The 17,437-nt window shown below is 34.1% G+C and overlaps 2 protein-coding genes across 2 annotated transcripts; one reads left to right on the forward strand and one right to left on the reverse strand.

The window, feature by feature from the left end:
* Positions 1–642: 642 nt before the first annotated feature.
* On the forward strand, positions 643–13,156 carry LOC116119896 (tubulin alpha-3 chain). The gene is made up of 5 exons (XM_031405834.1): positions 643–871; positions 11,167–11,381; positions 11,464–11,663; positions 11,828–12,336; positions 12,638–13,156. Exons 1-5 carry the CDS (start codon positions 759–761, stop codon positions 12,948–12,950), a joined length of 1,350 nt encoding a protein of 449 aa, XP_031261694.1. The 5' UTR covers positions 643–758; the 3' UTR covers positions 12,951–13,156.
* Positions 13,157–14,803: 1,647 nt separating this feature from the next.
* Positions 14,804–15,823, reverse strand: LOC116119915 (ethylene-responsive transcription factor ERN1). Its single transcript, XM_031405861.1, has one exon. The coding sequence runs from the start codon at positions 15,719–15,721 to the stop codon at positions 14,858–14,860; it is 864 nt and encodes a 287-aa protein (XP_031261721.1). The 5' UTR covers positions 15,722–15,823; the 3' UTR covers positions 14,804–14,857.
* Between the last annotated feature and the right edge of the window lie 1,614 nt (positions 15,824–17,437).

Raw genomic sequence — 17,437 nt, forward strand, 5'->3', positions numbered from 1 at the left:
CAACACTAATTTGAATTATCATTTATAATTGGAATTTTTAGTTTTGTTGTGGATATTATTATATAATACAAAAAAATTCATGTTGAAAATAAAGAAATTTTTTAACGATATCTATAAGAAAATAGATTTATATTACGTTAATAATCATATTATATTCTTTTAACACGTTTAAAAATTAATTCATATAAAGATTAACGATTAAATGACTAAACAAAAACTTCAATAACTACAATATGCTGTACAACTTTAAATGAGTCTTTCAAAACTGATGTTAGATTTTAATATTATTGATTAACAAAATTTGAAAGAAACACTTCCAATATCAAAACCATATCAAAAGGAAAATAATAAATTTATTATATTGATACTTACCAAAACTCATTCTATTCAAAATTTTAATATTCCCTTTATAAATATTACTAATTAGATAAAATCTTTATTAATAAAACTCATTCTACTTAAATAAAAACAAGGAAGGATAATATAGTAAATGCTCAAAACCAGCCCTTTAAGTGGAGCCCAAGAAAGGCTGGCGCAAATTGTCATATCCGGATTCCAGATTTTTATTAAATCCGCACTTATAAGTCAACAAATTCACACATACTGTGGTAACAGTCAGTAAATAAACAATATAAGCACTTAAATACATAAGCACTTTCGCTGGTGTTTGAATCCTGACTCCTCAGAGAGTGTACAAATAGGTAAAGGCGGAGTTTAGGTTTTCTGGCTATTTTGAAAGTGACCGCGGAGACGAAGAAATGAGAGAGATTATTAGTATACACATTGGACAAGCTGGAATTCAGGTCGGCAATTCATGTTGGGAGCTTTATTGCCTCGAACATGGCATTCAGCCTGATGGGATGATGCCCGGGTACCCTTTTTAGTGTTTATGTTTAATGAGCATTTCTAGATTCAAACTTTGTGGATGGATTTTTGGGGTGGGATTGTAACGTTGTAATTTTTTAAGCATAGATTAAATGGCGATATAATCATGAAATTGAACACAAAACAACAAAAACATGAGAATAGCAAACAAAGCTCCTCAAAGTTAAAACCCAACAAAAAAAAACCAAACAATAATAATAAACAAAACAAAACAAAACCAATATTTTCATGCTAAATGCAAAACTAAACTTTGGATTTCATTTAATGAAAGCACTGAATTAAATTTCCACCAAACCAGTTAAATCCTCTCAAACAAACAAAACCCATCTAACCCCTAAAACCCTAAAAAAGTACACCAAAAAAATCACAAATTCAAGCCCTTTCTATTGAAAAGAAATAAAAAACCATAAAGAACAAAAGAGAGAGAGAGAGAGAAATACATCAAGAGAGCAACCGATTGTGTTGACGATAGGGCTATGAGATAGGGCAGTGATGATTGGCATCTGTTTGTACCATTCCTCTACAGCTTGGGCCATTTTTCTTCTACAAATTTCTCGACAATTTTGTTTATGAAAGAATTTCAAAGCCCTCGAAACACGAAGACTTTCAATCTGCGAGAAAAAGGGGTTTTATTAAAAAAAAATGGTGATTGTGAATGAAATGAACAAAGAACAATAAGATCAAAGATGAAGAAGGAGAATTAGTTTTTTTTAGGGATTTTAAGTTTTATTAAACCAGTTTTTCATCTGAATCAATTAGACGGCGGTTTGACACTATTACGTAGGTCCAATCGGGTCCAAAGGTTTATTGCTCAAAACAGTTTTATGCGTTATTGAACTGAGTTTATGGACCTGGTCCAATCGGTCTAACAACCAGTCTAGTTGTTTAAACATTGTTTTGTGTGTAATAACATGTTAATTAGATTTTTTTTTATTATGTAGATAAGTGGTTAAAATTGGTTGTTTGAGTTAATTTTTAATTAAAGTATTGCCAATGAAGAATTTTGATGTTTTTGACAAAACCTAGGACACCATATGGTGGATATTGATGGTATCGGTCACTTTTTTCCGTATAGTCCTATCAGACAACTATTTGATACTTTTTGTCTCTTCAACCTTGGATTGAAAAAATGAGATACCATTATACCTTCGATAGGCAGTCTAGATTTTGTTAAAAACATTAAAATCCTCAATTTTAACATTTCATCTAAAAAATAACTCAAACAACCAACATTAACCACTACCTCATAGGTATCCTTCAATTTTGTTGGGTTGTAGTTATGAAGAATGGGTTAGATAGGTTTTAAGGGTTGAAGAAGGTGTTTAAAGATTAAGAATTTGTGAAAAGGGCATTTTCGTCTATAAAAATAGTACTAGTGTCATTTTGCTATATTGTGAGAAACCGCTTTTCAACTCCACCTCTATAATAATGCCATTTAATAATTTCTCTACTTTCAAAATGTCCAAATTTTGAGAGAATTTTAATAAAAATATAATAAACTAATTGAAGACAATTTTAAATAATTTAAGATGGGGCAAGAGCCCCTCTTGGGCAAAGACTGACTCTGCCTTTGCTTGCACTTAATTAAGGACTCAAGCTAGTATCATGTATAAGAATAAGATGGAGATAAAGACTTAATCCACTTTGAGTTTTTGGTCCATATGGGTCAAGGTCTTGATTTTCAAATACAAAGAAATACCACCATCAAAACTTACAACCGTTATCAAATTCAACTTTAAACAAACATTTTTTTTAGTAAGACAATCAAGTTAAGTGCATTATATGTTCTACCTGTTAGAGTTGTCGACTACTTCAGCATATTGGGTAACGGAGACGCACTCGGGGCTCCTGCCTACCGGTCAGCGGACAGGGATCGCGGGGCCAGCGCCCCCGAGCCCGTAGGCGGTTTTGGGCTTTTCTAGTATAATCGCTATAAGATTTCTTTTAAGTTACTAATTCTTTATTGGGTTGGGCTTAGGAATAGGAATCCTTGTAAAACTAGGTTTAATCTCTTAAATCTAGTATATAAACATATTTTTTCTCTGTTAGGGGGGTGATAGCAAATCACAGGGCAATTTATTCATTGTAAACGAGAGAGGTGAGGCATATTGCATAATATGACTCAACTGGACATAGCCACATTGGGTGAACCAGGGTAAATCGCGCATGTTATTTTTTTGTTTACTATTGATGTTGTTTACTATTAATTTTGTTCCTATGTGTCTCTATTTAGTTCATCGACCTGAGCAATGGCCCAATTAGGCGGCCAAGTCTTGCGTTGAACGATTGAACCAATGACATCATATGACATCTAAGCAAATTTTTACCAAGTTCAAACTATGAAACTTACCCATTTTTCAGAAGAAATGAAAATTAGTGATAAGGTGTAATAACTCTTTCTAGCTAGTAGACTTTGGAAAATATAATATGAAGTCACTAAATATATCATAGAAATTATATATGTATTTAAGTACAGAATAATGAGCCCAAAAATTTCTTTACATTATTAAAAGTGTCATATACATAAACTCAAAAACAGTGGGCAGTAGTGTCATTCTCCTCCGCTCTCGACGTTCCATCTGACCGCTTCTCACCTATTTCCTGCAAAAACAGAGAAATCAACGGAGTGAGCACTAATTGCTCAGTAAGTAAATCCGCTATGATACATTTCTATCTCCGTTGCTCATATTCTAAATTTCCTTCCTTACATCACACTTTTCTATTTTTCTCGGTTCATTCTTTGTTCTTTCTCTGCTCTTTCTCTATTTCTAATTTCTCACTACTCCTGATAGTAAGCATGATATCATGCATAGGTATGATGCAATGCACCAGTGCATAGGATGTGCATTTTTCTTTCTATTTTTCTATTTCTTATTCTGTTTTTCTTTCTTTTCTTTTCTGTGTTACTTTCTTTCTCTGTTTTTCTTCTTTCTTTCATTCTATTCTTTCTTTTATTTTCTTTCTCTTCTTTCTTTTCTTTCTCTTCTTTCTTTCTTTCTATTCTTTATTTTCTCTTCTTTATTTTCTTTTCTTTCATATGCTCTTCTTTTCTTTCTATTCTTTGCCGATCAGACTCGATTGAGGCATGGATTCGAAAGCCTGGCCATGTGAGTGAGTACAGTCCTCATCTACATGCACTTCTTACGGACTATACAAATTCTTCTTCTTCTTAGGCCGCTCACTAAAGGCGGCGTGCATGTAGGTATATTCTTCTAGGTACAATCCTCATCTACATGCACTCTTACGGACTGTACAAATTCTTCTTCTTATTCTTAGGTCACTCACTGAAAGCGACGTGCATGTGAGAATATTCTTTTTCTTGTTACTCACGGGTTCCCCATCGCAACAACCTTCTTTTTTCTTATCTTTCTTTTAGTCATTACTAATCAATTTCTTTTCTTTAATAATTCTCTTTTCTTTCTTTGCTCTTTAATATTCTTATATACATGTATGCATGTAGATGGGCTTTTCTTATTGTTCTTTCTTAATTCAAATGATTAAATGCAAGGATGCAATATGGCATGTAAACATGTCATTCTCTAATTTCTCTACCATCTACAAACTCATATCAAAAAGATAAATCAACATACTCATACATGCACTGCTCTATGAACTTTCATCAAACACCTTGTATGCATAAATAAAGCACTAAGGTGATTACACTTCCATAACAATCTCTAACCACCGAAATTTTGGAGCAAAGCTCCCTAAAAACAACTTCAAACCTAGCCAAGAAAATACACTCCATAACTCTACTCAAGTTCTTTCTTAGCTCATCCAAACTTCCATCAATTACTATAAACACAATCATCACTCCTCATGGTGGAATTCTAACCATGAATCATCATCAATTTCATCAACAATTCTCAATACTTAAGCATATAAATACATATAAGAAAATTCTCTACTCAAGTATTGCTCAAATCATGACTAGGGTTGGATTTACTTACCTTGAGCTTGGGTAGTTCTACACTAGAATCTCTCTCTTTGGTAGACTTCCTCTTCTTCTTAAACCCTAAGCATATAAACTATAAGAATTCAACATTTTAAAATTAATCTCACATCTTATTGCAAGAATTTTTACCTTTGGATGCTTAGGATTGAATATCTACCAAAATCCAACCCAACATCCTCTTTATAGCCTTGGAAATTTGATGAAGAAATTGAGAGAATTTGGGGATGAAAGTGACGTGTGAGGGAGTAGAAAATGGTAGGGTTTTCATTCTTGAACCCTTAATATTTCATTTATTACTTATACTTTCCCATTTTGCCCTTGTACTTTCTATGAAATTCCATCTTTACACTTTAGTCAATTACAATAATGCCCTTATTTCCATTGTATTATTCATGAAATTCTACTACTTTCACTCCCCACAGTTTCAACTAATTATGGGTGGAATAACCATTTTTCCCTTAAAGAAGTTTTCTAGAATTTTCTCAAAAATTCCAACAAGTTCTTTGCCCAGGCAAAGTTGTTTCTTCGCCTCGGCGAAACATTCCAGAGTTTACATTGCCGCAACAAACTTTCTTCCTTACTGCGGCGAAGTCTGTAATTCTAAAAGCACGATTTGGGTAGTGTGTACAATGCCGCGGTGAAATCTGCAAATTCTAATTTCCAATCTTTCACCTTGAAATAAATAAAACTAAAGGCATTAAAGCATAAATAAATTACCTCACTGTGGGTGTTACATAAGGCGCCAGAACTGATACTACTTAACCACTAGTGTTGGATGCAAGCATAGATTAAATGGCGATATAATCTATGAAATTGTAACACAAAACAACAAAAACATGAGAATAGCAAACAATAGCTCCTCAAAGTTAAAACCCAACCAAAACAAAAAACCAAACAATAATAATAAACAAAACAAAACAAAACCAATCATTTTCATGCTAAATGCAAAACTACAACTTTGGATTTATCATTTAATGAAAGCACTGAAATTCTCAAATTTGCACCAAACCCAGTTAAATCCTCTCAAAACAAACAAACCCATTTACCTAGAAACAAGATCACCACGCATTACACCATCTAACCCCTAAAACCCTAAAAAAGTACACCAAAAAAATCACAAATTCAAGCCCTTTCTATTGAAAAGAAAATAAAAAACACATAAAGAACAAAATGAGAGAGAGAGAGAGAGAAATACATCAAGAGAGCAACCGATTGTGTTGACGATAGTGGCTATGAGATAGGTGCGAGTGATGATTGGCATCTGTTTGTACCATTCCTCTACAGCTTGGGCCATTTTTCTTCTACAAATTTCTCGACAATTTTGTTTATGAAAGAATTTTCAAAGCCCTCGAAACACGAAGAATTTCAATCTTCGAGAAAAAGGGGTTTTTGATTAAAAAAAAAATGGTGATTGTGAATGAAATGAACAAAGAACAATAAAGATCAAAGATGAACGAAGGAGAATTAGATTTTTTTAGGGATTTTAAGTTTTATTAAACCAGTTTTTCATCTGAATCAATTAGACTGGCGGTTTGACACTATTACGTAGGTCCAATCGCGGTCCAAAGCGATTTATTGCTCAAAACTGAGTTTTATGCGTTATTGAACTAGAGTTATGGCCGAAACCTGGTCCAATCGGTCTAACCAACCAGTCTAGTTCGAGTTTCAAAACATTGGTTTTGTGTGTAATAAACATGTTAATTAGGATTTTTTTATTATTATGTAGATAAGTGGTTAAAATTGGTTGTTTGAGTTAATTTTTAATTAAAGATATTGCAAATTGAAGAATTTTGATGTTTTTGACAAAACCTAGGACCACCATCTGAGGATATTGATGGTATCGGTCACTTTTCGTATAGTCCTATCAGACAATATTTGATACTTTTTGTCGTCTTCAACCTTGGATTGAAAAAATGACTGATACCATTAATACCTTCCGATAGGCAGTCTCAGATTTTGTTAAAAACATTAAAATCCTTCAATTTTCAACATTTTCATCTAAAAATTAACTCAAACAACCAACATTAACCACCTACCTACATAGGTATCCTTCAATTTTGTTGGGATTGTAGTTATGAAGAATGGGTTAGATAGGTTTTAAGGGTTGAAGAAGGTGTTTAAAGATTAAGAATTTGTGAATAAGGGCATTTTCGTCTATAAAAATAGTACATAGTGTCATTTTGCTATATTGTGAGAAACCGCTTTTCAACTCCACCTCTATAATAATGCCATTTAATATAATTTCTCTACTTTCAAAATGTCCAAATTTTGAGAGAATTTTAATAAAAATATAATAAACATTGAAAATTTGAAGACAATTTTAAAATAATTTAAGATGGGGCAAGAGCCCCTCTTGGGCAAAGACTGACTCTGCCTTTGCTTGCACTTAATTAAGGACTCAAGCTAGTATCCATATATAAGAATAAGATGGAGATAAAGACTTAATCCACTTTGAGTTTTTGGTCCAATTGGGTCAAGGTCTTGATTTTCAAATACAAAGAAATACCACCATCAAACTTACAACCGTTAATCAAATTCTAACTTTAAAACAACATTTTTTTATGTAGAGACAATCAAGTTAAGAGTGAATTATATGTTCTACCTGTTAGAGTTGTCGACTACTTCAGCATTATGGGTAACGGAGACGCACTCGGGCTCCTGCTACCCCGTCAGCGGACAGGGATCGCGCGGGCCAGCGCCCCCGAGCCCGTAGGCGGTTTTGGGCTTTTCTAGTTAAATCGCTATAAGATTTCTTTTAAGTTACTAATTCTTTATGGGTTGGGGCTTAGGAATAGGAATCCTTGTAAAACTAGGTTTAATCTCTTAAATCTAGTTATAAACATATTTTTCTCTGTTAGGGGGGTGATAGCAAATCACAGGGCAATTTATCATTGTAAACGAGAGAGGTGAGGCATATTGCAATATATTGACTCAACTGGACATAGCCCACATTGGGTGAACCAGGGTAAATCGCGCATGTTATTTTTTTGTTTACTATTTGATTTGTTTTAATTATATTTTGTTCCTATGTTGTCTCTATTTCGTTCACTACCCTTACGGGTATGAGTGAGTTGCCCATTTTATCCAAACATAGGTTAGTGTCTATTGAATAAAGGAGGTCTATCCTAGTAGTTTAAACTGTAGAATTTGTAATACTATACCCAAACCCAAGAGGTAAATACATATATCTCATATGAATATTATATACCAGGATATACTCATTGCTTCCCACTTCAACTATGATTCAAAATGTTCTTGATCCTAAATTCTTACCCTCACAATAAGAATAGAATATATGCATGCATGGAATGACATGATGCATGTGCATGCCAACCTTGCTATAAGGACATTAATAATGTTGTTACCAACCTTGTTGCTCCAACACCGGCACAAAACAATTGGTATATTACTTAATTTACGACTATAACTATGAGCTTCACTCATTCAGATCTGATTGAACTAACGTTTGGTGAATCAAAGTTTGCATTCTGTCAACCTTATCTAGTTTCTTATTCGCATTGTATTTATATTTGTTTAGATAGATTATTAGAATATATATTACATCATGTAACATATCGAGACATATTATTGATCGTAATGTATACGATTATGATTAAGTTTTGGTCAATGAAAAAGTAAATATGTATTCAGTTTTATGTATATAGACAGTAAGTTATAACAAATTAAGTTTCTCGATTAACGAAAAAAAATGTAAATCTCGAAAAAGGTAGAAAACAATTACTATAAAGTAATATGTTTAAAATTGTCTTAAAATTTCAAATAATTTGAAGTATTATTATTCTGTTTGAATCATTAAATCACGATCTAATAAATTATAATTATAATTAAAGGTTTATATGATTCCGATGTGAAATAAAAGCTTGGATATTTTAGCGGTAGATTTATTAGTAGTTGTATTGTGGAAAAACAAAAAATGTATTGTCACACTCACATGGATAAAAATCGTAGATAATTGAAGAAAAAACCATGGTGGATGACGATATAAGAGCAAAAAGATATTTATAAATTCTTTTTGAGTTTTCTAATATTAATAAGGTAGATAAAACTCTTTTCAACAACAATTTCAAACTCCAAATTTTAAGTGTGCTGTCCAACATCTCAATAATAAAAAAAAACAAAACAAAAAAAACAACACAATAACAACTAAGCATTGCATGCCAGGATGTGTATGTATAAAAAATATAGTAACAACTCACTCCCATCTTATCAAAAAAGTATTTTAGTTTTCTCTTCTTTCACATGGTCCCCCATTTTCACTTTCCTATTCTACCCTCTTAATATAAATTTGTCATTTATATTTTTTTAACTTTCTAAATTTTAATTGGATCAAATAGTTTTAAAGTTTTTCTAATTTTTTATTCTACTATAAACTAATATAATGAAGGTTATTAGTTAACTTAGGATTATACCATAGAACGATTTAATAATATTATCAATTGATAATAATCATGAAATTAAAAAAATATGCAACACTAATTTGATATCATTTATATTGGAATTTTAGTTTTGTTGTGGATTATTATATAATACAAAAATCAGTTGAAAATAAAGAATTTTAACGATATCTATAAGAAAATAGATTTATATACGTTAATAATATATTATATTCTTTTAACACGTTTAAAAATTAATTCATAAAGATTAAGATTAATGATAAACAAAAACTTAAACAAATATGTACAATTTAAATGAGTCTTTCAAACTGATGTTAGATTTTAATATTATTGTTAACAAAATTTGAAAGAAACACTTACAATATCAAAAGGAAAATAATAAATTTATTGATACTTACTAAAACTCATTCTATTCAAATTTTAATATTCCTTTATAAATTTACTAATTAGATAAAACTTTATAATAAAACTCATTCTATTAAATAAAAACAAGGAAGGATAATTAGTAAATGCTCAAAACCGCCCTAAGTGGAGCCCAAGAAAGGCTGGCGCCCTTGTCATATCCGGATTCCAAATTTTTATTAAATCCGCACTATAAGTCAACAAATTCACCATACGTGTAACAGTCAGTAAATAAACAATATAAAGCAACTTAAAACATAAGCACTTTCGCTGGTGTTTGAATCTGATCCTCAGAGAGTGTACAAATAGGTAAAGGCGGGATTAGGTTTTCTGGCATTTTTGAAAGGACGCGGGAGCGAAGAAATGAGAGAGATTATTAGTATACACATTGGACAAGCTGGAATTCAGGTCGGCAATTCATGTTGGGAGCTTTATTGCCTCGAACATGGCATTCAGCCTGATGGGATGATGCCGGGTACCCTTTGTGTTTTATGTTTAATTAGCATTTCTAGATTCAAACTTGTGGATGGATTTTGGGGTGGGATTGTAACGTTGTAATTTTTTGGGGGGTTTTGTGTCATTTTTGTTAAAGTTTGAGTTTTTTTTATTTTTTGTATTTTTATAAGGGTAGAAGTTGATTTTGTTATTCGTTTGAGATCGGAACTTTGGGGGTGAGATTGTGGGGTTTTTGTGTGTGTTTTTTTTTTGTGTGTGGTGTGTTTTTTGAGTGTTTAGAAGTTGATTTAGGTTATACCCATTTCGATTTTATGTTTTCTGAGCATGTTAGGTTAGTTTCTTGTAGATGAAATGAGTGGTTGAGATGGTGATTTTGTGGTTTTTTTGTGAAAGTTGAGTATTGAGTTCAGAAGCTGATTTTGGTTGTACACTTTTATGTTTTTATGTTTGCGAGCATTTTAAAATTAATTTTACTTGGGAAGATTTTTTTTTATTTTATTTATTTTCTTACTGAAGTTTGATCTTATTGAGTACAAAAGTTGATTTTGGTTATACCCTTTTTGTGTTTATTTTACTTTTACATTTCAAACCGGAACTTTATATGTGAATTTGTGGGGATGAGATGGTGAAGATCATGGTTTTTGTGGTGAGTTTACTGTGGTTGTTGTTAAAAGTTGGAGGTTTTGAGTTAGAATTAAGTCGATTATACCCTTTTTGTTTTTGTGCTTTCTGAGCATGGTGAGGTTTGTAACTTGTGGCTGAACTTGCAGGGATGAGGTGGTGAAATCATAATTTTTGGTGGTGTTTGTTGTGAAAAGTTAGAAGTTTTTCTTTTACGTGTTGAATATACGAGTTAGGATAAGTGTAAATTGAATTTCTTTGTTTTTAAATTTTTTGATGAATAGATTCAGTGCAACTGATTTAAGTAATTGTGATTTTGTTTCACTTTTTGGTGAATATTTGCACAATTTAGTTGTTGCTTATGTCATAGTATGTTCCTATTCAAATTTAGGCAAATTGTATTGACATTTGCTCAATTTGATGTCTATGTAGTGATCCCTCAGTGGGCTCTTGCCATGATGCCTTCAACACATTCTTCAGTGAAACTGGTGCTGGCAAGCACGTGCCAAGGGCTGTGTTTGTTGATCTTGAACCAACAGTCATTGATGAAGTTAGAACTGGTACTTACCGCCAACTTTTCCACCCAGAGCAGCTTATTTCTGGCAAGGAAGATGCAGCTAACAACTTTGCGAGGGGGCACTATACTGGTAATTGTGATTGTTTATAAATGGTGTAAAAAACACTTATATTGGTTCTTTGTTGGTTTAGGTTGATTGTTATATTGTGCAGTTGGGAAGGAAATTGTTGATCTTTGCCTTGATAGAGTGAGGAAGTTGGCTGATAACTGTACTGGGCTCCAAGGATTTTTGGTGTTTAATGCTGTTGGTGGTGGCACTGGTTCTGGTCTGGGGTCTTTGCTGTTAGAACGCTTGTCTGTAGATTATGGGAAGAAGTCAAAGCTTGGCTTCACTATCTACCCTTCTCCTCAGGTACTGAATAATAGTTTTGACCTGGCAACCTGGATCAAGAAATTGTAATCTTTGAATGTGGTGGCTCTGGGCCTTCATGTTATAGATGACCTTAAAATTAGGAACTCTTTAATTGTAATCAATCCGTGTTTTAACTTCTGATTAACCTATTCTTCATATATCAGGTGTCAACAGCAGTTGTCGAGCCTTATAACAGTGTTCTGTCTACTCATTCCCTTCTTGAGCACACAGATGTTGCTGTGCTTTTGGATAATGAAGCTATTTACGACATATGCCGCAGATCTCTAGATATTGAGAGGCCAACATACACTAATTTGAATCGATTGATTTCTCAAATCATATCATCTTTGACAACTTCATTGAGGTTTGATGGAGCAATCAATGTTGATATTACAGAGTTCCAGACCAACCTTGTACCATATCCCCGTATCCATTTCATGCTCTCATCATATGCCCCTGTCATCTCAGCTGAAAAAGCGTACCATGAACAGCTATCAGTTCCAGAGATCACAAATGCAGTGTTTGAGCCCTCAAGTATGATGGCCAAGTGTGATCCCAGGCATGGGAAATACATGGCTTGCTGCTTGATGTATCGGGGAGATGTTGTTCCCAAAGATGTAAATGCTGCTGTAGCCACCATCAAAACCAAACGAACTGTACAGTTTGTTGACTGGTAAGCAAATTATACAACATATTTTGTTGAAGAATCTGACTGGATAACAGTAGATTTTTTTTTTTAAATTTTAAAACTTGATCAAGAGGGTTTTATCAGTTCTTAATTATTTCTTGTAACATATCCTGCATCAGAAGAGTCTGTAGAATATTAATACTTTGAGTACTTTTGAGAAATATTAATGTGACCTTGTAAGCTTGTAGCTTAATTGTTGTGCAACTTTGCTACCTCTTTTAACACTGTGCTTCTGCCTTACATTTTTCCTTTTGATCTAAGATTCTGTTGTATTTGAACTCCACAGGTGTCCAACAGGATTCAAATGTGGTATTAACTATGAGCCTCCAACCGTTGTACCTGGGGGTGACCTGGCCAAGGTGCAGCGAGCTGTGTGCATGATTAGCAACAACACAGCGGTGGCTGAAGTGTTCTCTCGCATTGATCACAAATTTGATCTCATGTATGCCAAGAGGGCATTTGTGCACTGGTATGTCGGTGAAGGCATGGAAGAAGGTGAATTCTCAGAAGCACGTGAAGATTTGGCTGCACTTGAGAAAGATTATGAAGAAGTAGGTGCAGAAGGTGTTGATGATGAGGAGGAAGGTGAAGACTATTGATGCACCTTCAACTAGTAAAAGATACTTTTGAATGGCATTTATGTGGAAGTTGGTCTGTCCACAACCAATAGCCCGTAGCTTTATATTGTTGTGTTGTTTCTCTTGTTTAGCACTGTTAATTTTCGTTGTTAAAAATGCCAAAATTGTGTCTATGCTGTGATTCAATGTGCTTTTCAAGGTACGAATGAAGTAATGTTTTGACATTATTAGTTGTGCTTTATTTCCATTATAGATGTGTCATGGCCCTCGGAATTGTAGTACATGAATATTGTTATGCAGAAAGAACAGGAACTGGGAAATGTTAAATCTGTGCTTGAAGACACATTATTTCCAAAATCTTTGGATTCATTTTGATCAACTTGAAGACTTGGTACGGCCATGAAATGGACACTCAGCTCATTTATCACTTAAAAGAGGAAAAAGATCTATCACATTTGATCGCAGAAATACTGAGGGTATTTATGGATGCTGCTAAATTATCTATACGGTAATCCTGACAAAGGAGCTCAAGAATGAAATGGTGTAGGAAAGTAACCAATTTGCTTGTTTTGAGGAAGCGATAACATGACTGAAAGGGGGATTTTATGATTTTAGGCTGTCAAAATTGGAGTTCATGAATATAATTACGCAGAGAAAAAGGAACTGGAAAATGTTAGCTCTATGCTTCAAGGATTAGGCCAGGAAATTAATGACTGAACTTGTTATCCCATTCACTTGTTATCCCATTCCCAGGTAACCTCACAACAAATCAGAATTGAAACAACTTAACCAGGATATTGCTGATTCCAATAAACCTCTTGAGAATAAGGAAAACTCACTTGCAGATGTCTGGATTCAGATTGATCAACTTAAGAGCTAGTGTGGCCATGAAATGGGCACAGAGCTCGTTTATCACTTAACACCAGAGTAAGAAAGATCTTCCATCACGTTTGAATCCTGAGATATTTGATGGATGCTAAATTAGTATTTATTCAGGATGCAGAATAGCAGCTCAAAAGGGATTTCTGATAGTGTACATAACTACAAAGGAGCTCTAGAAGATCCAAGATGAAAAAGGCTAATTTAAGGGTGCTTCATTGTAGAATCCTTTCTTCCGCATTTTAGAGTTTTTACTTAACAGAATACATCTCATACCTTAACCCTCTCTTAATTTTCATCTTTACTAACCATTTCTTATCTCAAGAAAAAAAAAAATGTTTATGGAAGAGAGGAGTAAATCACATTCAAGAGAAGAAGCTTCAGACGAAAAGTATAAGAGCCAGTGAGCGGCATGGCATATATTTTGGCGATATCATTTTTTCAATTTTTATTTGGCAGATTATCTTCATGTTGCAAATGCTATGGTGAAACTATAACTCGGGTTGAATTTTACACCTTCTAGAGCATTTTCGTTTGCCTTCATTCTGTGTATATCCGAAGAGTTACAAGGAGCCTAAGACAAGCAGCCATTGACAAAACGTTTCCTTTTGCATTACAATAAGGTAGGTACTAAGGAATATTCTACAATAGGCTGCGTGCGGTATGCAGTTTTTTTTTTTTTTCTTGTTTCATCAGGATTATTCCCAATCTTCCAGTCTGTCAATTGAAGTTTAGGCTTGATTATTTTATCAATTCTATTGTTGATTTGTTGAGTATAGCCATCTCCAAAAGCTCAAGAAATGGAGTCAAGTAAACTTTCATGTGCAGATGCTATGATTTTCTAAAAGATATGCAAGTTTATCAAGAGTCCTGGATTTTATTCAGGCATTATTAAAAGTATAGAAACTCTATATATCAATTATCTAATTTTCTATTTTTATGCATTCAACTTTCTTCATTACATCACTAAGAACATAGTACATTCTCAAGATGCTCAATCAATTCATTTATCATCATATAAATGCCGATATCTTCCTAATTTCGGGCATTCAAAACTCATAACATTGAGAAAATAAGAGAGAGCTTTGTGCCAGTGAGGGAAGATCCCATACAGCTTGACTTTGATAATCAAATGCATTCTCGAAGTAGTCATTCACTCCATTCATCGCATATAGAGATGCGGATATCTGTCTTTCTACCTTCATCCGCTCGAATTCTGATAACTCTATGTCAGCTGGATGTTCAGGAAAACCATTGTGTTTAGGCAATTGGAACACTCCTTGTTGAGTAAATGGAAGCGAATCAAACCCGGTTGGGAATGGCCATGAATGATCAAACTGAGTACTACTCGGTTCAAGTTCCGCGATGCAGCTGCTCAAATCAGGCTTGTATGCATCATCAAACACAAGGCCATCTTGTTTCATGCCATTATATAGAAAACTGTCATTGTTTATACTATCACTAACAATACTACTATTAGTACTAACTATAGTACTTGGTTTAATGCTAGCTTTTGTGTTGGTAACGGCGGTGGGTTGTGCAGGGGAGCTTTGTTTAAGGCTCTTTTTGTGATTAAGCAGGTTTCTGATCTTCAAAGAGAGGTTGGAATTGGTAAACACAGGAGTAGCGAAATTGGTTCGAGTATTCGATCCACGAAGAAGGCAGGCAGCTTCATCGTAAGCTCTTGCCGCATCTTCGGCAGTCTCAAACGTGCCGAGCCACATTCTAATCTTCTGGGTTGTGTCTTTAATCTCAGCAACCCATTTCCCAGAAGGCCTTTGTCTCACCCCAACAAACTTACTTTTCTTGCAAGTCTTTGTTGTGGTGTTTGATGATGCTCTCTCTTTGAATTTGGTTTGTTTTTTGGCTGCTGATGAGACACCTTTGTGCTGACTTTGGAGTTGGTGTCCCATTGAAAATGCTCACAAAAGAAGCTGATAATTCACAGAGAAAAAGAGTTGAGAAAGGAGGGTAATATATAGTTGAAGAGAATGAAGTTTGAAAGTCTAAAATAGTTGTTCTGTTAGTGGGTTCCTCGTTGCCTCGTCTGTTTGTTATTTGGCATCATGTCATTGAGTTTTGTTCCATTTGAAGCTGACTGATTTCACGATGCTTGAGATTTGACTCAATCATACCTCCCTTGTTTACTTGTATCTTAAAAAAGATATTAGTCATATAATTATGTATTATTTTCTTTTTCATTTATCTAATTATCAATATAACTGACCGTATTAAATAAATATACACGTGTGATGATATGACAATTAAAGTTTGCAAATGAGTTTTTAAAAAAGTATATCATTTCTACAATTATGTATTTTTTTTTTAATCTATCTAACCATAAATATAACTGATTATATTAAACAAAAATACTGAGTAAAGATACTCTCATCTCATCTAAGAATTCTCAAATTTTACAATTGGGTATTATAACATACAAATTATATTTAAAAAACCTAAGAATTCTGAAAATTTAAAAAAGACCCTAATAAGAAAACATGCAAGCCATTCCCAAAATTGGGAGGGCAAGAGTCAACCCTTTGAGTTGTAAACATCAAAGGGAGATGAAGGGTGAGTTGTTGGCCTCTTCTTGATCACTTAGTCAAAGGAAGCAAGAAGCAAAATTAACGGAGGGATGACACTTGGAGAAGTAAGGTTGAAGATGAAGTGGGTTTAAGGTTGGGATTGGGCCCCGTTCATACAATAAAAACAAAAGCAAGTCTAAAGGAATAATCTCATGGAGCATGCTCTGTTGGGTGGAATCTGTCATCACACTACATTACAAATTCTCACTTTTTAGAGTGGTTGGAATGTTATTGTCATTTCTTATTTTATTTAGAATCTCATGAGCTCATGGGTCCGACCCACATCACAAATGGGCCTATTTGCCTCACTCATTTCGGGCCCATTTTGTTCTATTGGATTGAAAATGAAGTTTCTAGTCAAACTGACATAGGCTCCGTTTGGTTCACAATTTTGTGTTTTTGAGAAATTTTTTTTGAAAAAAGTTGAATTGGGCGGGTATTACGATTGAGCATTTACAAATTATAAAATACCCCCTATATTTATTTTTTTACAAAATACCCCCTATAATGAAACATTAAAAGTTAACAAAAGCACCCCCAAACCACCCTCAAATACGTACAGCCAGCCACCACCGCTGGAAGGTGGCTGGAGTCACCGTATCGGCGCATGACTGGCTGGATCTTGCCCGTCGTGCACCGATATGGCCTTTTCCGGCCAGATCCACGGTGATCTAGCCGGCAAAGGCCAGATCTACGGCTAGATCTGGCCATATTTGCTATTCAACGACGGCCAACAAACGGTCGTCGTTGATGGTCAACGACGACCGTTTGTTGGCCGTCGTTATCGACTGGTTACGACCAAAGACGGCCAGATCTTTAGCCTTAGATCTAGCCTTTTCCGGCCAAATCCACCATGGATCCAGCCGAAAAAGGCTAGATCGACGCACTACCGGTCAGATTCAGCCGGTAGTGCGCCATCTTACCAGATTCCGGCTATTTTTCGGAAGTGGTGGCTGGAATCTGATAAATGTGGATTGTTGGAGTGTTTTTACAATTTTTTAAAAAATATTTAGGGGTATTTAATTAAATTAACAAATTTAGGGA

This window comes from Pistacia vera, unplaced genomic scaffold (genome assembly GCF_008641045.1).
Source record: "Pistacia vera cultivar Batoury unplaced genomic scaffold, PisVer_v2 Contig910, whole genome shotgun sequence".
In the NCBI taxonomy this organism is placed as follows: domain Eukaryota; kingdom Viridiplantae; phylum Streptophyta; class Magnoliopsida; order Sapindales; family Anacardiaceae; genus Pistacia; species Pistacia vera.

Bases quoted from the DNA above. Each gene is read 5' to 3' on its own strand.
- LOC116119896 (XM_031405834.1), top strand. From the start codon at position 759: ATGAGAGAGATTATTAGTATACACATTGGACAAGCTGGAATTCAGGTC. The intron at 872-11,166 runs GTACCCTTTTTA...ATGTCTATGTAG, and splicing joins CCTGATGGGATGATGCCCGG to TGATCCCTCAGTGGGCTCTT. The intron at 11,664-11,827 runs GTACTGAATAAT...TTCATATATCAG, and splicing joins CTATCTACCCTTCTCCTCAG to GTGTCAACAGCAGTTGTCGA.
- LOC116119915 (XM_031405861.1), bottom strand. From the start codon at position 15,721: ATGGGACACCAACTCCAAAGTCAGCACAAAGGTGTCTCATCAGCAGCC.